Source organism: Penicillium vulpinum, assembly GCF_028829585.1.
Source record: "Penicillium vulpinum strain IBT 29486 chromosome Unknown utg000002l_segment0_segment0, whole genome shotgun sequence".
NCBI lineage: Eukaryota > Fungi > Ascomycota > Eurotiomycetes > Eurotiales > Aspergillaceae > Penicillium > Penicillium vulpinum.
Window position 1 is genome coordinate 4,873,997 of NW_026643242.1, and position 25,476 is coordinate 4,899,472.

General features: G+C 46.7%; 10 protein-coding genes across 10 annotated transcripts; 6 read left to right on the forward strand and 4 right to left on the reverse strand.

Annotated features, from left to right (window-relative positions):
• Window positions 1-112: 112 nt before the first annotated feature.
• N7479_004857 (uncharacterized protein) lies at window positions 113-1,335 on the reverse strand (the record flags this gene model as incomplete). Its single annotated transcript, XM_057252554.1, has 4 exons — window positions 113-591; window positions 640-1,090; window positions 1,144-1,193; window positions 1,242-1,335. The coding sequence occupies 4 exons, from the start codon at window positions 1,333-1,335 to the stop codon at window positions 113-115; spliced, it is 1,074 nt and encodes a 357-aa protein (XP_057111879.1).
• Window positions 1,336-1,592: 257 nt separating this feature from the next.
• Window positions 1,593-3,881, forward strand: N7479_004858 (Hsp70 family protein; the record flags this gene model as incomplete). Its single annotated transcript, XM_057252555.1, has 12 exons — window positions 1,593-1,657; window positions 1,711-1,781; window positions 1,835-2,298; window positions 2,352-2,396; window positions 2,456-2,522; window positions 2,581-2,839; window positions 2,893-2,992; window positions 3,041-3,138; window positions 3,189-3,206; window positions 3,257-3,440; window positions 3,507-3,639; window positions 3,685-3,881. 12 exons carry the CDS (start codon window positions 1,593-1,595, stop codon window positions 3,879-3,881), a joined length of 1,701 nt encoding a protein of 566 aa, XP_057111880.1.
• Window positions 3,882-4,121: 240 nt separating this feature from the next.
• On the reverse strand, window positions 4,122-6,239 carry N7479_004859 (beta-N-acetylhexosaminidase; the record flags this gene model as incomplete). The annotated part of the gene is made up of 1 exon (XM_057252556.1): window positions 4,122-6,239. The coding sequence occupies one exon, from the start codon at window positions 6,237-6,239 to the stop codon at window positions 4,122-4,124; it is 2,118 nt and encodes a 705-aa protein (XP_057111881.1).
• A 574-nt stretch (window positions 6,240-6,813) lies between these two features.
• Window positions 6,814-9,102, reverse strand: N7479_004860 (uncharacterized protein; the record flags this gene model as incomplete). Its single annotated transcript, XM_057252557.1, has 4 exons — window positions 6,814-7,076; window positions 7,133-7,608; window positions 7,679-8,356; window positions 8,408-9,102. 4 exons carry the CDS (start codon window positions 9,100-9,102, stop codon window positions 6,814-6,816), a joined length of 2,112 nt encoding a protein of 703 aa, XP_057111882.1.
• Window positions 9,103-9,623: 521 nt separating this feature from the next.
• Window positions 9,624-9,964, forward strand: N7479_004861 (uncharacterized protein; the record flags this gene model as incomplete). The annotated part of the gene is made up of 3 exons (XM_057252558.1): window positions 9,624-9,742; window positions 9,794-9,846; window positions 9,873-9,964. 3 exons carry the CDS (start codon window positions 9,624-9,626, stop codon window positions 9,962-9,964), a joined length of 264 nt encoding a protein of 87 aa, XP_057111883.1.
• Window positions 9,965-10,767: 803 nt separating this feature from the next.
• N7479_004862 (acyl--CoA ligase) lies at window positions 10,768-12,695 on the forward strand (the record flags this gene model as incomplete). Its single annotated transcript, XM_057252559.1, has 5 exons — window positions 10,768-10,860; window positions 10,920-11,057; window positions 11,122-11,571; window positions 11,638-12,062; window positions 12,137-12,695. The coding sequence occupies 5 exons, from the start codon at window positions 10,768-10,770 to the stop codon at window positions 12,693-12,695; spliced, it is 1,665 nt and encodes a 554-aa protein (XP_057111884.1).
• A 1,749-nt stretch (window positions 12,696-14,444) lies between these two features.
• On the forward strand, window positions 14,445-15,053 carry N7479_004863 (fungal specific transcription factor domain-containing protein; the record flags this gene model as incomplete). Its single annotated transcript, XM_057252560.1, has 1 exon — window positions 14,445-15,053. The coding sequence occupies one exon, from the start codon at window positions 14,445-14,447 to the stop codon at window positions 15,051-15,053; it is 609 nt and encodes a 202-aa protein (XP_057111885.1).
• A 1,150-nt stretch (window positions 15,054-16,203) lies between these two features.
• N7479_004864 (Transcription factor) lies at window positions 16,204-17,238 on the forward strand (the record flags this gene model as incomplete). Its single annotated transcript, XM_057252561.1, has 1 exon — window positions 16,204-17,238. One exon carries the CDS (start codon window positions 16,204-16,206, stop codon window positions 17,236-17,238), a length of 1,035 nt encoding a protein of 344 aa, XP_057111886.1.
• Window positions 17,239-19,874: 2,636 nt separating this feature from the next.
• Window positions 19,875-20,912, forward strand: N7479_004865 (YoaK family protein; the record flags this gene model as incomplete). Its single annotated transcript, XM_057252562.1, has 2 exons — window positions 19,875-20,238; window positions 20,305-20,912. The coding sequence occupies 2 exons, from the start codon at window positions 19,875-19,877 to the stop codon at window positions 20,910-20,912; spliced, it is 972 nt and encodes a 323-aa protein (XP_057111887.1).
• A 1,513-nt stretch (window positions 20,913-22,425) lies between these two features.
• Window positions 22,426-23,731, reverse strand: N7479_004866 (oleate delta-12 desaturase; the record flags this gene model as incomplete). The annotated part of the gene is made up of 3 exons (XM_057252563.1): window positions 22,426-22,799; window positions 22,862-23,633; window positions 23,690-23,731. 3 exons carry the CDS (start codon window positions 23,729-23,731, stop codon window positions 22,426-22,428), a joined length of 1,188 nt encoding a protein of 395 aa, XP_057111888.1.
• Window positions 23,732-25,476: the final 1,745 nt, after the last annotated feature.

Below are 25,476 nucleotides of genomic sequence, written 5' to 3' on the forward strand. Positions count from 1 at the left end.
TCTCATGTCTTCTTAACTATATCATAAAGCGAGATACTCAAATTGAAAGCAACAGTCGCAATATACACTTCTTCAAACGAGCAAAAATCTTCCAAAATCTTCCAAAATATTTCTAAATCTCATCCGAGTCTGCGTCGTCTTGATGAGATTCCGTTTCATCGATCCTGTCAGCGGAAAGAGCAACCGGGAGGATCTTTTTCACAATCTCCTTCTCAACTATAGACCATTCGCCTTTTCGAACGACCTTGTATAAACCAGGCCACAGGCTAGCCTGAACGAATCCATCCGAGGTATCCTCCTCTGTGAGCGCGCGCATTCTCTCTTTCCGGAACGGCAACCCGTATTGGTGACTACTCCAGAACATGTATTTGTCTTGTTGGCAATCCAATTTATGTTTGAATTTGACACAGCGCGCAATGATGTCGTGTAGCTGTTGCATTCGTTTAGATTTGTCAGTAACAGCGTAGCGACCAAAGCAGGCTTCTACCTTCTCGATGATCCAATTGCATGATTCTTGTAAACTAGGAGATTCCAATGATAGAATAGCAGTGCTCATCGCACATCGCCAATGTCGGGAAATATGGTTGGAAACTTATTTGGTTAGAACGCAGTGACAATAGTGATTTTCGGAGCGCTTACACTGTTGATTTATTTCCAAGTCGACCTTGCGGAGATAATTACTCCAAAGGTGATCGGCTCCAACCATAAATCGGTTCCAAAACGACCGATAAATTAGCCCGGCTATGTCCGACTGGATAATATCCAATGTCGAGATATCAAGCCTGTCTGATCTTGCTATGGGATCGCTCGTTTGGTGAGATGTTGACTTTGCACCAAAATGAGTAAACTTCCAGTGTTCAAGATCATGATACAGCAGAGACATCTCTTGTTTGGCTTCTTCATCGGAGAAAGTCTCGGTTTGAGCTTGCAGGCTTGCTATTTTGGTCAGGAGGATCCGGTTCTCTTTTCTAGCTTCTTTTGACTCTCGAGCAGCCTTTTCGAGCAGCTCTCCTAGTTGACGAGCCTGCTCCTCTGCAAGAAGCCGACCCCTGTGAATTTTCTCTGCCGTTTCTCTGGTACTTTTGATTTGCTGTTTGATTTGTTAAACAAAGATCAGTATAGAAGGAACCTTTCCCCACATACCTCACGTAGCCCTTCAAGTTCATCATACATAGCCTTTTGATCCATGCAAGCTAACGGATTCATTAAATTACATTCAAGCCACGAAGGAAAAAACGAACCAATAGTAAGTGGCCCCCATTTTGAGGATAAATCTGGGGACGCTGGAGTACTCTTGTTCGCCTGGTCAGGCTCAGGTCCATCGAGAGGCCACATTTCGTACCAATACTGGTTTGGATTTTATCCATGAGACATTTTCTAAGTTGATGACACCACAATTAGCCGATGTATAAATATGCCTCACGCCGACGCTCATTGCGGCTAAGCGCAGGAGTCAATGATATCAAACTTGCGAAATGAGCAAACTTTTGAATGAATAAATATCCCCCACCAGACTTTTTTCTCACAAAAGGTTTCTCCCCAGACTCTGTTTTGCAACATTCAAAAATCAAGACAAGGAGTGCGAACTCAACATGGCGATCACAGAGGAACGGCCAAAACTCATAGTGGGTGTTGACTTTGGAACAACCTTCAGCGGGTAAGTATACATTTTTTTTTAATAATGGAGATGTAATAAACTGACCATGATAGTGTTGCTTGGGGTATGGAAGACAGTCCTGATGATATTGAAGTCATCCAGACATGGCCAGGTGGTGGTAACAGTGAGTCTTGTATAAAATATAACCCAAGTTCATCAAAACTAATAGTTTCATAGTCACCAGCCAGAAAGTCCCAACTCTGTCTTCTTACAGGGATGGTCGCATGAAATGGGGTCATCAAACTGACCAGTCGAGCCATCCGGGCAACGAACACGGGCTCATCCAAGGAGTCAAGCTTTTGTTGGATGAAAGCCAGAAATACCGCTACGCACCTGCTAGTGACTCTCAGGAAATTATCAAGGAGCTAAATAAAACGCCAGTGGAGGTTGCTGGTGATTATCTGGAAAAATTGGTCGCCCACGCTCGGAAAGTTTTGAAACGTCGTTTTGGAACTGCACTGCAAACCATGGACTTGGAATATATTCTGACTGTCCCCGCTGTGTGGTCTGACAAAGCCAAAGATCTTACCATGCAGGCAGCACACCGAGCTGGTATATCTTCTGCGAGTTTGAGACTGTTATCTGAACCAGAGGCGGCTGCGGTGTGTGCGATTCGAACAATTCAACCGAATACAGTCGCGGTATGGATTTCACCCCACCATGAGTTGTAGTTGAATGATCTGACAAATTATAGGAAGGTGACTGCTTGATTGTCTGCGATGCCGGTGGTGGAACAGTCGTGAGTATTTCTTGTACAGAACTATGTAGTTGGACAAATTTGAGTAACAATCATAATAGGACATAATTACCTATCGCGTCACGCAGACGGAGCCACTCAGAGTTGAGGAAGCTACAAAGGGAACTGGTATTTATCAAAGGCATACACTCTTGCTTCTTTCTAACAAATCTCTGACATATTCTAGGTGCTGTCTGTGGCTCTGTGATGTTGGATGAGGGATTCGATGCACTTATCAAAGACACCATTGAGAAGGAGTCGCATCAACCGATCCCTCAGTCTACCGTGAGGGCTGCAAGAAAATACTGGCAAGACTACATCAAGCCTAGTTACACAGGTCCTCTTGATGACGATGACATGTGTGATCCAGGATATTGGATCCCCGTTCCCGGGGTTTCAGGGATCTCAAACGTCGAGCTCAGTGAGGGGCACTTGTATCTAGAAAGGTATGTGTGTTTACTTTGTCGGTTCAGCTACAGACTACTCTAATCAGATACAGCGACCAAGTGAAAGGAATCTTCGATCCTATCATTAAGCAGATTGAGAATCTCGTCACCAAGCAGAGAATGAGCGTCAAGGCAGCAGGTCATGCGACTAAGGTGAATGCTCAAAGCACTTTCAAAAGAGACTCAATTAACTTTAATTAGGCTATTATTCTGGTTGGAGGTCTTGGTGCCTCTGTGTATCTCTTCAAGCGCCTACAGGCTGCTTCTGATGGGATCCAAATCATGCAGCCCCCAAACGCGTAAGTCCTTAATCTTTTGTTGACTCAAACCGGTACTGATATAAATGCAGGTGGTCTGCTGTTGTTCGGTACGCATCTAAATCATTCTTAACACTTGTTTTGTATCTAATAGGTCCAGTGGCGCTGTTATCCGTGGACAAGAAGGAAACCAAGTGGACAGTCGCATTGCCCGAAACAACTATGGAATTACCATGAGAGTCCCGTACGATTCCACACAGCACCGTGCAGACAAAAACCTCCATTGGTGTAATTACGAGGAAAAATGGTATATGCATAAGCGTATGAAATGGTATATCCTCAAAGTGAGTAGCCCGTGCCCACTGACCATCCCATGGAGGCTATGAGTGCTTACCTGATGAAATTTGAAGGGGAAACCCATAGCCGAAAGTGAGCCAATAAGGATGAGTTTCTATCGTGTGGTCGGTGTTGGCAATTCCTTGGTATTCCAGGATTCATTGATGTTTTGCCAGTCAACTACAGCCCCCGCAGAGGAGAATTCCAGTATGTCCCCACCATGTCGCCAATGCATATTACTAACTTGAAAAGGGGTCATGGAACTGTGTGAGATGGAGGCAGATCTGAGCAGAATTCCGAAAGAGCTTTTTACAAAGAAAACGAACTCTAAAGGACAACAATTTTACCTCATAGACTTTGACTTGGTCATAACGCCAACTTCTGCATCGTTGTTGTTTGACCTACAGTTTAATGGTGTCTCCTATGGGAGCGTGAGATCTCGCTATTGAATTCTACTACGGCGAACCGAGAAAAGTATGTCTTAGGATAGCTGGGTTGAAAGGGACTTTTCGCCTATGATAGGTGTTGCTGTGCTTCTTGGACGGTCAATCCCTTGATTGCTTGGAATTTGCTTTATGACATAGTGGAGAAGACAGAAATAGTTTACTTTCCTTGTGATAAAATATAAGACACCGCGTACTAGCTAGTTTCCCACAAGTCTGGCATGGTATATTGAACGGGATGCGATATCAATTATCCCTGGCACCCTGGAAAATGGACAAATGCTGCAAGCCTGAGCCTTCCAAAACATCCAACGGTGCCACGAAAGCCATTTGACTCCACGAGAAAACAGTATTCCTTCCGCCATAGATAAAGACTTCAAAGCGGCCGACAAAGGCTCCATCCACCCACACACGACTTCCATATATCTCGTCTGTGGAGATGGTGACTTGTGATTTGCGGGGGATTGTCACAACCTCATGGCTTGAGGTGGTCTTGTTAGCCCAAATTCGTCCAGGCTGGTCTTGGTCGAAGCCATCAGCTTCAGCAACAGAGCGAAGAGGATATGGCCAGCCATCAGAAACAAATGTCAATTCGCCGTCCGATGACAACGTAAGTGTCGCATCAGAGGACTTCAAAGAAAAAGGACCTGTGACGTCTAGCTGGAGAGTATAATCCATGCCCTTACTGCCATAGCCCAGATGATATTCATCCTGATTGGACTTTTTAGTTGGTCTTTTCCATGAAAGCAAATGTCCCGATCCATGACTTCTTTCTCCTGGGAGGAGTCGGTCGAGATTTTGCCCAACAGCTTGAGAGGATAATTGTGCAATAGATTTGGCCAAGGTTTGTTCGTGTAAGCGAGGTCCACGCGCACCACACCATGCTCGTGAAGCCACAACCGGGATGCCATCACGGATTGCATAGTAGGCTTCAAGTTGGGTAGTGGCGTCCGGACCGCTGTCATTCCAGGCAGCCAAAAGAGCACCCGGTACAGCTTTGGCATCCGGTTGTTCAGTCTTGTTCACTGGATTGAAGAGCTCTGGCGTCCACTGCCACCCATCTTGATCGGCGAAGTTGACAACGCGGGTGTTGTTGAAGAATTGAGGATAGGGGGCTGGGCTAATAGGCACATGGTTGCTTTTCAGCGACATATAGGCCCACCAATCCTCGGAGTTGATAACCTTGTAGCCATTGCGGGCTAGATCAACTGGATCCGATTGTCCATACTGCCAATGTTGAATTGTCACATTCTTATCAATGGCAATATCTGATGGCTCGTATGTGCCCCAAATACGGACAGTCTTGCCAGAGGTTTCTTGCACAAATCGGGACATCTCGTTCACAAACTCAACATAGTCATTTGCATAGTTAGCATCGTACTCATCGGCGCCGATGTGCACCTCCTTCGTGTGGAACCAAGGAAGGAACTCGGTCCAGATAGACTTCATCAACGGGACAGTGTCCGGATGGGAGAGATTGAGCAGATCCTTCGAGTTCAATGCGAGATCAGGTCTCCATTTCGTTACCGTGAGACAATGCCCGGGGCTTTCAATCTCCGGCATCACCGTCACACCTCGCTGGGCACAGTGATGCTGGAAGTCGTCAAACTCAGCCCGGGACAGCGTTTCATTGGCACGTTGGACAAGAGGGTGAAGAGCCTCATTTTCGGGGTGCAAAGAAAACTGCGAATAGACCTCGTTCCAGGTCTCGTTGTGACCGCGACTCAGTGGATAATTGTCGGTCGCATGGTACTGAAACTCGGACATTTTGAAGAACGAGGCATATGTGCACAGATCTTTCAAAAACTCCAGCGAATACCATTTGCGACCAGCATCTAGCAGAAACCCCCGAGTCGCATAGGCGGGCGCATCTTCTACGCGACCGGGTCGCAGAGATGAGGGTGTCACAACGAGCTGCTGGAGGAGCGTTCGCGTCCCCCACCACATACCTCGCGCGCCGGAACCGCGAATAGACACGCTGCCATCATGGATCTCCAACTCATATCCTTCTTCGGTCTCGTGTCCATTTTCGTAAGTAAATCGGTCCGGGTGGTCTGTGCGACTGAGGAATATTCCCGACGCGTGTTTGGGGAATCGCTTGACCGTGCGAAGCTCCCAGGAACTATTAGTCAGTTCCTGTAAGTCATCGCGAAACGTATTGGCGAAGTCGGATGCCGACGGTGGAATCAGCGTCAGCCCATTCTGATCCTTCCAACTAGCGAAATCGGCATCCAGGTAGATTGTCCGGTCGGTGGTTGCTAACGAAAAGCCTCTATGGCCTGGACCACTATTACCAAATTGGACAGGGGGCAGGCTCTGCAGTGCAGATGCGACTGCGGCGAGGGAGATGACAATCCACTTCATGTCTGGACATTGCCACGTTTGCTGCAGTGTGAACTGGCCTTTTTATGCGCAGCAAGGGGTTGTATATGGCAGCGTTACATTCCTTGTACAGGGGCGTGGGGGTATTGCGGGATGTACAGGGGGAGGTAGGGTAGGGTTGCGGGGAAGTGTGGAGTTGATACTCCGTACACCTGCGGGGTTTCATATTGGCAGAGTAGTGCTTATTCTCCTTCTTCCAAGCTGCTTAGGTCGTATATCCAATGCATACAGATAAGCAGGTTGCATTAACAAGTCGAACACATCACACTATTCCCAAGTACAGCGCAGTCTCACTATATTGGCTGCTGCAGGCACTGCGCCGCTCTGCCAAGTTACTCACTCGTTGGCAGGGAACACAAAAAACCATAGAATCAACTTTTATTCAAATACACAAACGATCATATGTTGTCTATATCTCTTTCTGGTCCTTTTCTATTTCCGCCGTGCTTTTTTCCGGGCAATGTGTTGGAATAAACCGCTCACGATACGCTTGATGAGGAACTATGTAGATGTAAGTGAATATGCACTCAAGAAACAGTGTCACGGGAGCATCTGCTTAAGGTTCTGGTATATCAGGGTTTACCATGGCCGCTTGGACATGCACAGGGAGAACAAAAGTATTTCTCAGTCCCCCCCAGTGAAGCGCATCAAGTCTTGCAAGTCCGAGTTTCACAAGTGGAAAGCTTTGGCTCTGACACCGCAGAACCTGTAGCCACGAGTCTACTAAATGCTTTCCCCGTACCGCATGTGCCATATTCGGAGCTTGTACCAGTAGCAGCATGAGGTAATTTGAAATTGTGGCAAAACCAATTCGCGACCCTACAACGTTAGCACCTATTCAGGTTAAGTAATGGAGGTCAACATAGTAAGCTTACAAGAATACCAGAATGCCGTGAAATCACTAGACGTCAGTCGTCTCGCAAAGTTCACCAATATGGAAGCACACTTCTCTGCTGCGTGTAGAGTGGCATCGCCGGTGCCAAACTCATCGGAGATGGCTATTTCCGGTAATGATTCGATTTCTGGGAGATCCATGAAGTCTAATATCGAATCTTCTATGGGCACGGGTGATGTGGCAGACATATCTTCCAAGTCAAAAATAAGCGGCGGGTCGGATGATCGTGCCATCGGTCTGAGCATCGCACGGTAAACATAAACCACGAGCAACAGGTAAGCAAAATGGATCGACGTAGGGTACGGGGCAAGGCCATTGACAGATTTGCTCCAATTGGGAAGTCGAAAAGTCTCAGGGAGAGAAGAATACCAGGCATTCAGTTTTTCAAGCAGACCGCGCCCTAGCTCAGCAGAGGCGATAAAGTTTGCGTTCAAGAATTGGGAGGCCCGGAGCGTGCTACAAATCGGAATCAGCAAGATTGCTTCTCGCCGGGGGACGAACAAAAAGCTTGAGAGTCAAAACTTACTAAAATGTGTCATGGATCTCTTCGCCGATTCGTGTGAGATTGATAAGGTATCGGAACGGAATCTCGGTATCACAAGAACTAGTTGAGAATCCTTGTCGCGGGCCCACTAAGAAGTCCCCTTCATCCAATTCACTCACATCCCACTCTGCAGGGTGGATATATGGTGGACGGCCCATCAGCAAACTGCGCCATTTGTCTTCAGCATACACAGCCCACCACAACCGCCGCCGGAGGCGCTTCTCCCATGCCGGGATGCCCCACATACGGCATTCAATGTGAAGGCCGAGGGAACAGGCTAACCCCACGATTTGGCCGACGAAGGACCACAGAAACGGGGTATCGGCGGTTGTGAGACGCGTTTCATCCTTCGGCGTTTGGTGTATATATAGTAGCGCTGCTTGCAGCACAGCCAAACGGGGACTGTGTATCTCTTCGGTCACGAGTTCATAGACCATCCGCCACAAAGTCTCAACTGGTGACGCGTTATACGTGCTCAGCACACAGAGATAGTCATCATGGGCGACAAATGGAAATGCCGATGCATAGATGGCCGCAAGAAGGTGCACTGGGACCTTTTCTAATGCTGACAGCTCTGGTAGCTGATATGTTCCCGCAGTCAACCCTAGTTGGGAACGGGAAATGATTGGCAGGGCAGGGAAGACATACTTGACAAACCTGCTGTTGTTAGTTCAGTGGTGCTTCAGACTTATATTAAGGGGTCGTACTCACAAAGCTACTAGTCTCCTTCCATACTCAGGGGGTACTAGATAGTCCAGGCGTTCCCGTGTCGCTTCGCCGACTCCGGCCCTAGTTTCATGTTTAATGGAGGTAGTGAGCTCTTCAGACGAAATCATGAAGTGTATTGGGATTCGCTGTGCCGTAGGGACACCTCCAGCATTGCGAAAGTGCACTTTGTAGAAATATTTCATGCCAGAATCGTCAAAGCAACAATGTCTTAACAGCCAGGGGTCTGATTCAGCAGATGCGCCGAAAAGCTGGGCATGGCCGTGTTCTAGTTGATCAATGCTCTGTACGAACTGGGTCGAGGGTCTTCCAGGGGCTAGAACGCCGGAGGCGGGAGATAACCCATGATTACTTGGATCGAGGCCGATAGTTGGGAATCGTGGGTCGACACTTTGTCTGCCACTCTCTGCCAGACTGGACTCGCGGGTGAAATTGCTTTCGTGTGTCTGTGGGACAAGTGTATTGCCTTCAACACTTCGGGTGCCAAATGGCGATGAATTCTCTCCGGTCCGCGCTCTTTTTGGTGGGGGTTTATCAAAGGTACATTGTAGTTTAGACGCCCGACATCGCTGGCAGGAGCCTCCGCTGTCAGTTTGACATCCTAGCTTGCGACCACGGCATTGATCGCACGGGCGCTGACGTTTTGACCGATATGGCCGAGCAGATAGAGGAGAAGACATGGCTTGTTTCAGCTAATCGGCGAACGCAAGGAATGTAGTATGTTGTAGGCAGACGCGCAGTTTATCAGGCCAAACTACTAGGTAAGTTATCGGCCAACGGCGAACAGTGGGCGGCCGAGACGAATGGCAGAAGTTAAGAAAATTCACACAACAAGGTTGCCCGAAAGATGCCAGGCGAATCGATGCCGTCAGGTGGACCGCCTCGGGGGACATAGCCTAGTTACGTCATCCGCCGAGCGGCCACGACGAGCCGGCGAACTCAGACAACCAGTGGCCATCTCGGCATAACTTTATACGCCAGAACCAACCTAATGCTTTGGGTAGAAGCAAATTTTTACAGTTCGGCAATGGTAGGCAGCATATATAAATGGCCTAGATATCCGGACTATAGATAATTATGAGGGACTAAAAAAAAATATCAAAACATATATGTCCACCCAGACGTGAAGCGCATTGCTTAGTTATCTTAAAACAAAAATTCACATCTCCGCTTCTGGTATATCCTATATCATATCCTCAAAATGCCCGAAAGCAGCAGATTGAGTCGATTCGATCACCTCAAGGCTATTTTTTCCCGAAATTCTAGCCCAGAGCCCGAGACCAAGGATGATTCAACGTCTGAGACTACACTAGTCCCACGGTACGACTACCCCAAATATGCATAGAATATCACGATGCTAACTCATTGTAGAGAGACAAAACCAAGAAACCACAAGAAGCGCGATGTTCTCCAGGATTATAATGGTAAGTACTTCAACCCTAATATCTAGAATGTCATGCAACATCAGCTAATGGGGAATGCTTGCCTAGCAGCCGATATGTGCTTCGGCTCTTGCTGCCGAAATTGATATCGGAGATATAAGATCTTCCCAATGAGGACCATACACCCAAGCAAAAGTTACTAGTATAAGCATTTCGATACCCCATTTGTGGGAAGATGAACATCTTGAGCCCCCCTGTTACATAATCTTCATAATTCATAATTTAACATCATTTACTTTTTTTCCCCTTCACTCCTGGGGGTTTTTGTTCCATTCTCTGAATATGAAGATTAGGTACTTGAGAGTTAGGCTAAGCGGTAACGAGATCAGGTGGTAGCTTGTAGAACTATAAATGGATTGACGTAGGGACTCAGCATGTGCGGAAAATTGTGGTTTGGCATTAATTGCATCCCAGTTATTTTGATATGAAAAAAAGGCTTCAATTGGAGGTCTCTCCTCTGATTTGATATAACATAGGAAAATAAGAGAAATGTGGTGATATAAAATCTCACTAAAACGCTTCTCCCCACAAAACCGGGGGAGCGGGGTAAGCGAAAATGCATAAAAACGGTACGCTTTGCACTTGTCATGTTCATTGGCATACAATCAGCATTAAACTGCATAAATTGTGTTTAGAACATTGCAAACTGTATGCGATCTCCCGATGAACCCCCCTAATACACTCGATTTTTAATTAACTGGCTGATCCTGGTCTTCCAATTAAGCGACCGAGTTCCGAGCTACAAGTGAGGGGCCCAGCCGAAGCCGCGGGGGCTCAGACAATTGATATTAAAATGGCTTCTTCCTCAAGCTATTTCTCAATAGCAATAGAACTCGATAATCTTGTATCCGGTCATTCCTTTTAGTCTACTACAACTCATCGGCGTCGATCGCTCAGCACAGTATGATTTTCGAACCGGCAGAACGGCTTCTGCTTCCAACAACTGACATATTGTCCTATATTTTTGACAAGCCATCATATGACCAAGACCAGCCAGTGAGTATCAATGAATAACCAGCTTTATGGTCAATCGGTTGCTGGACTGACCTTGGTAGATCTACATCGATGTCAGCGATCACACCCGGTCAATCTCCTGTAACCAGGCGCGAAAGCTCATCTGTCGGCTCATTGCTGGCCTGAGGGCATCTGGGCTGAAACAAGGCGATTGTGTTCTCATCCATTCTTTCAATGATGTAAGGGTTTTAGCAATTCTACCGTGCAGTTGAAATCAAGTCACGGGGTGCTAACTTATTTTAGATCCATTACAGCATTCTTGTGTTGGCCATTATCGGAGCTGGAGGGATTTTTACGGGCTCTAATCCATCTTACACTCCCCATGAGCTCGCTCACCATATCCGGGCTTCCCAAAGCAAGTTCCTTTTCTCCGAGCCCGAGATCTTGGATTCTCTCCTGCGTGCGGTTAAGGAGACTGATGTAGCTGAACAAAACATTTGGATTTTTAACAATCTGGGACAAGCTATCCCGGATGGAATGCGCTCATGGAAACAGCTTCTAGAAGTCGGTGAGGAAGATTGGGTGCGATTCAACGATCTCAAAACCTGCGAACAAACTTCAGCGGCGAGATTGTTTAGCAGTGGCACCACAGGTCTGCCCAAAGCGGTGACAATCACACACCAAAATTTCATTGCAGAGCATGAGCTTTATTATGGCTCGAATCCGCGTCCTTACTCTGTCAGTTCATTCCCGGTATCAGCTTGGGGGAGATTTGGAAAATGAGTGATGGTATTGCTGACACCTGACATGCCCAAATAGATTTCGCGGGTTATTGCAATGCCTATCTTCCATGCATCTGCAGCTCCAATTGCGCATATTTCCACACTGAAAGCTGGTGCGGTTGCGTACATGATGCGTCGGTTCAACCTCGAGACTTACCTCGCTACAGTCGAAAAATACAATGTCACAGACCTGGCAATGGTTCCACCGATTGTGATCTCAATCCTGATGTCGCCTCTTTCTCAAAAGAAACCTTGGCTGCGAAAGACCCTCGCGGCAGCCTGTGGAGCTGCTCCCTTGGATAAAGGCGTCCAAGCCAGGTTCCGCTCCCTGATGGGTGACGACAAGCCGTTCACTCAGGTATGGGGCATGACTGAAACATGTTCTGTTGCTACCATGTTCCCCTTTCCCGAGCACGATGATACAGGTTCTGTTGGAAGACTCATTCCAAATCTTGAAGCTAAGTACGTTACACCCAGTCCCCTTAGCAAAGTTGCAGCGTTGTCTCGAGTCATCGACTAATTTCTAGTTTGTTTAGACTCATCGACGAAGAAGGAAACAATATTTCGGCCTTTGACGTGCGCGGCGAGTTGTGCGTCCGAGGTCCGACAGTGACACCCGGGTACTTCAATAATCCCGAGGCCAATGCGGAGTCTTTCGATTCCGATGGTTGGTTCAAAACAGGCGACATAGCCTATTGTGACAAGAGTACCCGCAAATGGTATATTGTGGATCGCAGAAAGGAATTGATCAAAGTCCGCGGCTTCCAGGTGGCACCGCCGGAGCTCGAGGCTGCGCTCTTGTCGCATCCGGAGGTTGTGGATGCAGCTGTCATCGGAATCACATTCCCTGGTTCTGATATCGAGTATCCACGTGCCTACGTGGTTCGACGACCCGGCGATGCAGGGTCCAAGCTGACGGAAGCTGGGATTCAAGCATATGTCTTGAGTCGCCTTGCGAAATACAAAGCACTCACAGGCGGTGTGAAATTTGTCGGCTCGATTGCACGGAACCCAAGTGGAAAGATTTTGAAGAGGGTATTGCGGGAAGATGCCAAGAAAGAGATCGAGGCTGGACTTCTTAAGGCTAAGCTATAAGCTCAAGGTATAGGTAGAATAACTAGGTAGCACCAGCACCATTTTTGGAGTATTTCCTTTTGTATCGATTGGAAAATATTTCTGCGAGGCGAATCCCGACTACTGGCTGTCTAGATGGCGTGATATATAATTCTAACCTGCAAAAATCAACAGCTTGATGGAGGTGATCATTAGATATTCTTTGTTATATTTCGACGCCACGGGTTTGGTTTAAGGCTGAGAAAGGGAACTAAATTTCATTGGAAGAAAAAAAAGCATAGAATAAAAAAGTCATCGCCCGTGGGCGATCCGGCAGCTCGAGATCAAACGGCACTCGAACTGAGGATGGGGGGTTCCAGTTAAGCGGCGTACCAATTGTCGTACCCAGTGTCGCCAAAGACAACCGCTAGACCAAATGCCCGCCCATCCGAACATTTACACCGAACGGTGCAATATATCACGCGAAATGAGAACACTCATGAAACAATTTCACAAACCCTCTTCTCCAGCTTTGACACAATAAATTTCACAACGACATTGCACTGTCCTGCTTTGGCACTAATATCCTTTTAGAAGACTTTGAATCCCCTTGAATACTCACATCATATGCAGTTAGCGCCACTTATGTTGTAGATCATTGAAGTCCAGTTTCTTGTATGAAGAATTTAAAGTGGAGAACTGTGGAGAAGCCGGGTTCCGCGGCTGTAAACATATCTAACTATACCTATTTAGGTAGTAAACCAGCGGGGTAAGGGAAGTGCATGATTGACACTCTGTAGATTGGAATGGCGTATATCTAACTGGAGTAGTCCTGTGGAGTTGTTGTAATATTTGGAGTTTTAAAGCGAGCATAAGGTTGAATGCATCGATATTCTCAAAGGCATAGTTCTACATGGTTCCTAGACTGCTGGTCACCGTATCAACATTCAACATTAGTGATATGGTAATTTTCTCTGGTAAAACTACACCGGATCATCAAGTGCAATATACCAAGGGCCCTTCAAGACATTTTATTACCATGGTGGTTGACTTTACATGCTGTAGTGGGGAATCTTATCCACTACCTAGGTGCCTACATACGTATTGCGCAGTTTTATTGTATAGTCATGAAAGCACGCCTGGACGGAGAATACAGGTATACACACTAGGAGATAGATATAGGTTGACAATACACATTTCCACACCTCTCTCAGTTGACTTCTTAGGCATACTGCCTAGGTTCCTTTTTATGCAAAGCTGGGTATAAAGCTGAACTGCGAGTACTAAGTTAAGCCATATACATTTGAGCACAGCCTTGAGCGTTCCCCTCTTCAATACCTAGATGCGAGTCGGCTTTGGCGGCCCGAGATACAGTAGTAGTCTATTACCGCCAGCCCGCCGGTCCATAGTAAAGTTTTGACCGCCTAGGTTACCGCTCACTGTTCGTTACCTCAATTATCGAGTTCAAGGTGTGGATTCGTGCGATGCTGGTGTATTGGATTGTATAAAATACGTAAATTACTAAAAGTACTGCTGGCAAAACTTTTCCACTAGCGCGTCGGCGGTAATAGAGTGCCGTCCACGGGTATACCAGGTGATCCGGCCTCTGATCATTACCCGGACCCCGGACCCCAGACCCCGGATCTGGGTCAGTGAATTTATCCCCCGCGTCGTCATTTCTTCTCCAAATTTCGATACCAAAGGAACTGAGTGTTAGAAGCAGAATGTTGCGACGCGCAAGAAGAGCGCCATCCGCTTGCTCATGGTGCCGTACTCGCAAAGTGCGCTGCGATGCATCAATCTTCGGCTCTCCGTGTACCAGGTGTCGACAAGACGGTCGCAGGAGATGTATTCTTCTCAATAAGAATTCTAATCAGTGAGGCCGTGATCGTAAAATTCACATTAAGCATCCATATACTGACCTTTATCAGGTCCCCGGGGTCGGAAACCCCGGTGCCGTCGACGCACCAAAGCTCAAGGTCAAACAATGTGATCACTGGCCGGCACTCTGACGACCTGCGCCAGTCAAATAATCATCCAAATTTTCCCTCCCCTCTCCGCGAACATAGTCTCAGTCCAGATGACTGTAGCACGAGTTCATTCCAATCCTCCAATCTTCCGTATACCGCATACGCCTTCGTCAAGTCGCAACAATTGCTGTCGCTTCCTTCCAAAGATATAGAATTTCTCACATCCAGCGGCTGCTTGAGCTTGCCTCCATCCGATGCAATTGACGAGTTTGTTCAACAGTACTTCAAGCGCGTTCACCCATTGCTGCCTGTGTTGGACGAGGCTGAGTTCTGGCGCATGTATCTGAACAGCCAATCAACCGGCCCCAAAATATCTCTTTTTGTGTTACAATCGTTGCTTTTCGCAAGCTGCCAGGTCAGTTTCAAGTGATCCTTCTGGTAAGTCCCGCACTTGGACTAAATCATAATAGTTTGTATGTTTGGAGACAATTCATCAATGTGGATTTGATGATAGGAGGGATGCACGACAGCAGCTGTATAACAGAGCAAAGGTAGGCATATCCTAAATCAGGGGCACATTTGGCGTAAATAGGAATTGATCGCCCTGGATGTAGTTACTATTCAAACTAAGAACCGAAAACCGGTCTCATGCAAACGCGCAAGGCGCTGTTCTGCTTACGCATTATACCTCTGAGGAAGACCCCCAGGCTGGAAGCTTGTGGCTGACAAGTGCCATTGAGCATGCTATGGCTATTGATGCTCAGCCATCCTTACTGGTGGAAGATGTGCCAATATCGCTCAAGAAACGACTTTGGTGGTGCATCCTTCTTCGTGACCGAAGCTTATGCGTTGGCCTACGCCGCTGTCCTCAGGTTACTTCAATCGGCTTTTATGGATGGAATAACGGGCTGAGCATGGAAGATTTTAATGAAGAGTTGCATCAGTCTTGAGTCTACGACTATGAAACTAAGAAGCGTTTACTAGGCGCACTTCAGAAGCAGTGCGAGCTAGCAGTGCTACTCACAGATCTAGTGTCTTTGATATTCGCCCACCAAAAGTCTCCAAAAATCCCCCTCTCTACGATAGAATTCCAGGGTGTCTTTTTGAGGATACAAAATATCAAAAGATCCCTCGACGAGTGGAAACTGCCGATGCAGCCTCTCATTTCACCAAGCAAGGTGTCGACATCGGAAGGGGATGACGCAGTTGCAAGGTTGACTTGCATGACGTATATGTACTATCAGTTCGTGGGCCTTTTATACCCCACTGTCTTCAAACCTAACCAAGTGGCCGTCTATTTCTAGCGCAGCACGATTAGATCTGGCGCAGTATGCGGCATTTTTACTGGAAGAAAGCTCGTTCTACGCGGGAGACAGATACAGAAATCTGGTGCTAGAGATCAGTAATGACCTCAGGGATGGAATTGAGGGGTTGAGTCTCGTGATGGAACTGTTCAGTGTCAATGGATATGCTGATAGCGTTCCCGTTAGTGTGTCAGTACCTCTTCCATCTCTCACTTTTCACCCAGTCACAGAATGCCATTTCCAATGTTTTATTGCTAGACAAATTAGTTTGCTAATATGAACCGCAGGCTTGGATACGTTAGCATGCCGCTCGTACTGGCAGCTATAAATCTGAAGCTTTCCCCCTCCCGGAAGGAGATGGAGGCAAGACAGCGCCGTTTGAATTCTCTGATTCAAGTTATTCGTCACTCAGAGACACTCTACGATGTCGCTGATTTTGTTGCTATTGGAACCAACCATATCCTGCAACTTGCCTATACGACAACACAGAACCTCTTCTTGGAAGAGAAACCACCTCAGTCATATTCATCCGATAACATGAGGAGAGATAAGATTTTATCTAGCACCCGGCGCTCGACTAGAGCCTCGTTCAAACCAAATCGCCCAACGAGCTGGCAGGATGCGTTTATTCAGTGCCCGAGGGCATATCTTTTGATATCAACATCTGTGGACTATAATCTGTCAATCGGACGACTGCCATCCGTAGGTGACCTTCCTAGAATTGTTCGCGAGCTTCCAGCAATCGGCGTTATTGAGCGACTTCCGTGGCCATCTGATATTCTGCCATCGGAATCCTTGAGGCCCCTTGAAAACCACGTGAACCACTTACAGCAGCAGCAGAGGTTCTCTCCAAGAGTGCATTTATCCCTTCTAGAATGGAGAGCTGCCTTGGAACCCAGAACCCCCGAGACCGAGCTTGAGAAAACCCTCAGCCCGCAAACGGCCCAAATCAACTACAACTCATCACCAGATACATTTTCAGACTATCCCGCAACGCTTTCATTCATTATGGACGATCAACAGCAATACATCAACAGAGTAGCGGCACAAACGACTTACGGAAATACTGCACCGAATCTGAATTTCATGGACTTACGAGGTTGCCGCAGTGTATCAAACAGTGCGGCGGAAACTTGTGCTCGGAGAATTCCATTGGAAATTGTCGGTCAAGACTTGCAGACGGAAAGCCTGCTGAAGCAACCAGTCTTCGACACCCATGCTGCCACCTTAACCCATCCGGTCAAAGGGATTCCCTCCACAATTTTTGACTCGTTCTTTCACGAAGCATTTGGACAGAACTGGGCCGTTTGATGGAGCACACTTCGGCTAAATAATCACATAAACATTCTAGACATAATGATCAAAATCATGACAGCATCCGCAGCAAAATATTCATCACTTAGTTCGTCTGGTGGAGGTAAAAACATTCCCGGAGCCAGTGGCAGACGCAATTATGGGATCTCAGACATTGCCCGGTATGATTTTACATCTGCACAAGATTCGCGCCCTCATTTAGAAATCGAAGCGGTGACCAAGAGACGACATTTCAAGTCATCTTCAGGCTCATTTCCATCTTGGCCAGGCACCAATCGGTAATTTATTTATGCGGAAACTAAAGCCTGGGCCTGGACACGAACACACATGGCTAACACGAGACGTGTATGCAATGCAAGTTGAATCTTTCCGATGATTCCTCCGACGAGGAACCCAGGATTGGAAATCAATAATCGACTGACGCAATCTCTTGGCGAAGAGGATTATGCACCGATATCCCTTTTTGTGGACTCCTATTATTCCAACAAGGGAGGAAAAGTGGGTATATCCAAGGCGTCAGGGATGATCGACAAGGATCTACACCCACCCCACGCCGAGGACTCTTCCCAGAGTGGCGCAGCTTTAAAGGATCTTCGCGCGAACCCTTCAATCAAGGAGAGTTGGGGTACCCCGGCAATTAATTTCGGATGCTTAAAGTTAGGATCTCCCTTCAAGATAAGAAATTGGACACACATCAGTGACAGCATCCAACGTGGCATCGACATCCTACTTAATCCTTAACCCTTGCCGTCGGGTCCTATTCTTCGGAAATGGCGAATTCCAAGACTCTGAGCTGAACTACATACCTAGCTAGACCTCCCATGTGTTACAATAAGTTGCATACAATCGTACCTACATAGTGATCTCTCCGTCAATGCAAAGGAACTTCGAACTAGATCGCGAGGACCTAATTCGAGCATCGGAAGGAGTCGGCTTGCGCCTACAATTCACTTGGCAGCAGTTGAACTATACTTCGTACCAGGTCTTCGCCTGCATCCCCGATCTACGGGGATCAGGTGATGTCACCCTCACCGCAGGGAGTATGGTTAAACATAGTTTCAAGCCAAAACACTGCCCAGTCGGTGGGCTGGCCAATTAGAGATAATGAACTAAGCACATCCCCTTGGCATTATCATGTATTGTTTGCGGCTTCATGGAGTGACTGACCTTGGCTAGTCTGAAGATAACAATATCATCGGAACAAACACGACTCTCACCGCTTGGCATATGGTATTGCTTTTTTGGACGGAAATATTTTATCTTACCATTGAGCTCGAACACTAGTTTTTATTCCTTTTTTCCTTTTCGCAAAATACCAACTCACGATAGCCATAGAACTCACCAATGTGCTCGCTATTGTACTCGTTTTTGAGTTGGGCGTGTATTCGTGCAGCCCACATATCCAAAGGAGAATATGCCAAGATTTGATCCGTCAGCGCGACTCAATTCCTGAACTGCTCTGTTGTTAATGTAGTCAACCTTGTCAACGCCAAGATCTAGCATTCGAGGCTGTGTTATCGGAGCTCAACCGTTGGCACGTATAGATAAGACTCCGTAGGGATGAACCACACTAGTGATGAACCATTGATGCTGACAGAGATCTTTCTTGGCGACTAGTCTTACTGCAGCGCGTGGGGACCCCGAAAGGACTAGTGTTGGTGGATACGTCGATCCCTTGGCAAATATAGTCTACCTTTGACGTTTTCAGGGGCCAGAACAGGCGATAACTCTGTGTTCTAAGACGCGATCTCAGCCAAGCTAGCTATACTCCGTATGCATAGCTGCATATCAAACCTATAAATACAGGGGTAAGCGAGGTTAAATGAAATGTTGATAAGTCACACTAATTCCAAATTTCAATTCGGTCGACCGCCGCGTAGTGATTGTGAGGAATAGCCAATGAATGCCCGCAAAGCATAACATGGCGCCAAGAACCGACGTGAATAAATGCTGCGGATTGCTTCTTGGGAACGAAGAAGCCTAGGAGCCGGGTCTTGACAGCCTCCATTGAGCCAAGGTAGATCCTGTACCCCCGGCTTCCGAGGTCGTATTACAGCTTGATTTCTAATGGAGTATGGGGATGAATTACGCATTTGCCGAAGATAATCACGGCGCCAAGATAATGCCCAGATTCAGCTATAATGGGATCTGTGAGATCAACTTATTTTAGGATGGATGTTCATATTGGGCTACTGATTCTATGGAGATTTACCCACGCGATATGATCTAGATATGCCCGATAACCTACGTCAAAGTGCTTGCATACGCACAGTGTATGTACAATGAAGAGCCGTACAGAGTAGATCTAGATTAGGTAGTCCGGCTCCCGACGTGCCCCTCGGCGGTGTAACTAATACACGAGACGTATAGGGATGTGCCAAGTATCACTGTTTCAAGTCATCGGGGTGTTTTCTTATCTTTCTTGGCAAATATCCAGTGTATTTCTTTCATGGAGACGCTCGGAATGAGCCCGAAAATGGGTCAGCATTATAAATAAGGCTTAATCCAGGTGTATTTTGGCAATCTATTTCTTTCATATCAACACAGCTAAAGTGGAACCATCCAGGCTTGATTCTATTCATAATAAGCTTGTCCGACTTCAATCATATATACACATTTACAATAATCCAACCATGCACAACAGACCCCCTACCCCGTCGGGAGATATCGAGCCACTCACTACAATAGCCCACCGCGCCTCTGATAACCGTTCCATCTACCAGAACGAATTAACAACTGCGAGCTTTCGTTTGGATCGCCCCAATGAGGAAATCAAATATACACCGGGCTTTTGGTCTTCCGGGGGCAGCACAGCAGTGTCTATCTCTGGCAACCAGACAGAAGACAACACGGCGTGGTCGACAATTTCACGCCACTTCCGAGCAGATATAGACGCCACACATACAGATATTCCTCTTATAATATGTGGCTTCGTTGGTGGCTTGGTGGATGGGCTGTCATTTAACGCATGGGGCAGCTTTTCCAGTATGCAAACAGGTATGTGGAGTGTATAGTTACACAGTAGTCTCCGATGTAAAGCACACAGAGCTAATGACGCCACAGGAAATACCATCTTCTTAGCCTTGGGTGTTTCCGGCCAGCCAGCCTACCCAGCATATCTCTGGGCGAAGTCCCTAATCGCCTTGAGCGTCTTCATTGCCAGCAATCTCCTCTTCATTCACCTACATCGACTCTTGAGCCCACGACGCCGCTCAACTATGATAATCTCATTTGGCATTCAGACGATTGCCCTTTTAGTGACAGCAATTCTTATCCAGCTGGAAATCATCACCCCAAAACCCGAAGACCCCCGGGCTCCGATCGAATGGATGCAAGTCCTGCCGATTACACTTTTAGCATTCCAAGCAGCAGGCCAGATCTGTGCTTCCCGCGTCCTGTCCCTAGATGAAATCCCAACTGTTGTTGTGACAGCTATGCTGTGCGATCTGCTTGTCGATCCAAAGCTGACTGCAAAGTTAAATCCAAAGCGCAACCGTCGGGTGGGGTCTTTCCTTGCATTGTTTTTGGGCGCCATGACTGCAGGTGGGCTTTCTAAGACCACGGGTATGGCGTCTAGTATATGGCTTGCCATGTGTCTGAAATTGACTGTCACCTTCGGGTGGGTTGTTTGGCAGCAAGAGGGAAGGAGAAAGAGCGATTTGGATGTTTGACTTGGTTTTTTTTATTTTTACGTCGCCTATTTCAACGGGCATGTACACGAGCCTATACCACAGTCAAGTATAGCTTTTTTTGCTTTATTAAAATACCCAGTCTGTTTTCATCATCTATTACATTGATCGGTTCATCTTTTTTAGCTTGTCCATGCGATTCAGGTTATCTGTTCGAAAAACTAAGCATGTGCGTCCATACGTAGTACGTATTATCTCGCTCTTCTTCCTTTATCAGTTTCCTAGTTGGATGCGTTGCTATTCCAAACCAAACTCACATATACATCTTCCACGGCATTTATTAGCAAAGCCTTGCGCAAACAATTCGCCGGATCACCACGAAAGTCAACCCCACGCCATACACCTTTCCTACCGAACAAATCACTTCTCGCAGCAGGTAGCATCTCTTGACCTCATCCTTCTAATCCATTCTGCGCCACAAATCACGGCTAATTCTCACATCTGTCAACGACACACCTTCGAGTCTCGGTTCCGGTATCGCTTCTTTGCCATCGATACAAGCCGACTTCCTTACTCACAATGTCTTTGTCTTCCGAATTCGCGGACCAAAAGCTTTTGGGGCTCGTTCCTACTCTTGTTGACGAGGTTAACTACTTCTTGGCTTATGAATTTTCTTTGGGCCTCCCAGCTACTTAACGGTTCCCACGCTAAGCTAGTCATTATCCGCGCGACCCAGTTTGCCATAACTTCCAAGGATTGCTGTCACTTCAAACCTAACGCTGAACCTCAACATAGGATCGTATGGTCCGAGATCTGCGCCCCTACATCTGTCAATCGCCACACTTAGGCGAAGTCGCTCGCTTACACAGATTCGAATTCTATTTCGCAAATTACAAATTCGCAAACCTCGATCCAAGGGGAACTCAGATACCAGAGCTACCACTTGCCGATCATCATTTCCTCTACGACCATCAATACAAACAAGTATCTTGAAGATCTCTATCGTGCCCCGGCTCTTGGATCCGAATAGTATTAACTACTTGATGTTGGGTTGTTCCATGATATAATATGATACTTAAATACTCTGAACCACCTCAGCCGTCCGCATCTTGGGCGTCTACGCCACTTTTGTTTTGCTCACTCGAACCCTGGTCAAAGCCCACGAATAATATTCACCCACCCATCTCATGCCAAAAGACGCTTGAAAACATTGGTTAATCCCCAGACCATAAAGTGTATCGCCGATTATTTCTATGCAAGATTGGATACGTGTGGATATGGTGGATTACCCGACTTCAACACGCAACCTTTGGTTCTTATGGGCAGTGAACACCCCTCTATTCCGAGGATTGAGACCAACACCTTTCACTGTTCAACTCTCGTGAAATATCCTACGTTCACTGACTTATCATTACGTAGATCTAATTCCAAATGGCATATATCAGAAAATAAACTTTTTTGAACAAACTTCCTGTGGATATAACCAAAATCTATAACTGAAATCTAGTCTATGATTTTACTAAATGGCTATTGAAGCAGTACCCAACTGTACCACTCATTTGCTCTCCTCCGCGAGAACGAAGTGCAGGACTCCAGATTGTCCACTAGCGCGGCCCTTGGCCTCGGAGACATAGATGCACTTGCGGAAAGTCATCATCAACGAGTACAAGAAGCCCTCCTCCTTCTCCTCGTGGTAGTTTTCGCCGAGCATAGGCTGAATGGCCTTGGTGGCTCGCTCGGCGTTGTAGAAGGGAATCTTGCTGAAGAGGTGGTGGACGACGTGGTAGTCGATGATCTCGTGGAAGAAGTGACGGCCAATGAAACCGGTTGTGCGGTCAATGGTAGCCAGGGCTCCCTTGGTGTAAGTCCAGGCTTCGGCGGTGTAGTGAGCAACCTCGGGGTGAGTGTGTTGGAGGTATGTGATGGCAACTGTTGATTTTGTTAGTGCTTGTTCTAGAGTTTTTAAGGTAAAATTGAAAGGAAAGACGTACTCAGCCAGTGGTGGACCCAGAGGTAGGGGATAACGTAGAGGAAGAAGACGTTCCACCCGCCAATGATAGATCCGGTGTACCAGACGATCGAGCCCATGATCAACAGTCCGATATCGGAGTAGGCAATCAACTTCCACTGGGCAGCAGTGAAGATTGAGGCGGATGGGTTGTAGTGGCTAGCAAACTCGACCTTCTCGGTTCCGTCAGGACCACTCTTGACACCAGCAGTCACATTCAGAACGAGGTACATCTGCCATCCGAGCAATTGGTGTCCAATGAGCTGCATGAGAGAAACAATAGGAGTCTCCTCGGCGAGGTCCTTCAGCTGCTCAATACTGACGTTACGCTTAGACGCCAACTCATCCTCGGTCCAAGGGACGAAGACGGTATCCTTCTCCATGTGACCGGTGTAGCGGTGGTGGCGGGCGTGGGTAATCTTCCATGAGAAGTATGGGACCATGAGGAAGGAGTGTGTAGCCCAGCCAATGAAATCATTGATACCCTGGTGCTTGGAGAAGGCGCCGTGGCCACATTCATGGGCAAGAATCCATAGTCCTGTGCCGACACAGCCTTGGAAGAAGCCGTAGGTAGCCCAGGCAACAATGCGCAGAGGCAAAGAAGGGAGGAGATGGATGTGGAGGGCAGCGTAGATCAGAACTGAACAGTAGATGATATCCCGAGCCAGGTAGAGGAGAGAGGTAGTGAGGGATGAATCAAAGCATTCCTTTGGGATTGCATCTTTGAGGGCTTGCAAGCTAGGAACTTCGGTTTTCTGTAGAAGTGGGATATTAGTATATGTGTCTTGTTGGAATGATTATTATCCCATACCTGTTCCGCCTGCTTAAGATGCTGCCTTTGTGTTACAGCCATTTTGAAGTGATGGATTTAGAGAAAGAGATAAGAAAAAAAGATGTCGAGGATTTGAGAGTATTTTTTATCGCGTCAATTTTCTTTTTTTTTTTCTCTTGCCCCTTCGCCCCCATGGAGTTATCCCCTAGTCTCGAAAACAAAAAAGGATACTGACCAATCCCCTTTTTCCAATTCTTTTCCAGAAGACTGTCAATTTGGGCCCACCCACAAAGGGATGGCAGTCTGATTGGTCAATCGACTGGACGCGCTTGTTCCGTGGATTCACCTTGCACTAGCCTCATTCTTTTTTTTTCCTTTTTCAACGTTTCTGGAGCTCAACGAATTTTCAGTCTATTGGATTGGGGTTTTTTTAGAAAATACGACTGGCAAAAGGTCATTCTCTAGCATAGAAAATGTTCCCATCGGATAATGCTACCCCTTACTCAAACCCCATAAAAAATCTACAAAGGCTACTGGCATTCGGTGTTTGTTTGATATCCACACGGGAAGTCTCGTACACCCCTTTTCGACCTCGGGAGAATCTATAGGGATCCACTAAAAGCCAAGGTTGGGGAAAAAAAAAGAAAACTTAATAAACGGCTTGGCGATTACCACGTTGTCCTACTGGCTCTGTTAGGGGGTATGTAGGTAATAGCAAAGTGCACAGCCCTCAAATTGTTGAATGCTCAATTGCAGTTTGACCCAACATAAAATTATCAGCAACATGGTCAGCAAATTGGCCATTGGAGGAAATTGCTACTATTTCAAGCTTTTTCCGCCTAACGTTGTACAACATGCCTAACAATGTATATGTAATCTACTTGTATACGGACTCTGGACGATGCTGATCTTAGCTTGAAGGAAGTTTCAAAAAAAGTGATCTCTCATAGGCTTAAAATTTGCCTAATCATGAAGCTATTAAAAGTAACGTATCATTTCACCCGGGTGGTTGTTTTCCGAAATTTTTTTTATTTACTGTTTTCGTGTTGCGCAGTTCTGATATGCAGGCCTATTAAAAGGGGGAAATACGATAATTTTAAAATGACCATACGAGCCAAGGCTGTAGCACATTTGGATTGCCTACTCTATATATATCGAAGCCCCGAGAAAGGGAAATCTCTGGGGGATCTCGCCTCCAAATATACTACCCCGTACCTTCTTAGGTTATTTAAAGTTACATAAAGTTTGCAAAGGCCTCCAGGGTACAGATTCACGTGATGGCATTAACATACCGCCTTTCGGACAAGACTCGGGAATCACATGAAGAAAAAGACTGCATGTGGTGTCCAAATTATTGGCATGTGGAAAGAGACGGAGTAGCGCACAACCCCCCGGAGGACACAGGCAATTATTTTGCGTTCAAGATGAAATTCCGTTTTAGTCTTAGATCACTCGCCCACTTGCTCTTCGTTTAAACTCGCATTCCATTGCTCAACTTGCCATCATGGTACTTTGTTACTCCTTACTTTTTGTACTTGAGGTGATCAACATTCTACCCAACCATAGATATATGATAAGTCACACCAGCTAGTTTTCCATAAATTAAAATTATATTGGTTTTTCTCCCATCTATCAATGCCCGATCACGGAATGTTTCGATCCAATCACAATAATAAAAATACCCTACATCTGAAAAAAAAAAAAAAAAAGCACGTTATTGATATCGTTCTATTCGTCAGAATACTCTGAAGCGGGTCACTAGTCACATGCTCATGAGGGTCAAGGTTGCAAACTGTCTGCCTTCAGTGGCTATCATTTACTATGTT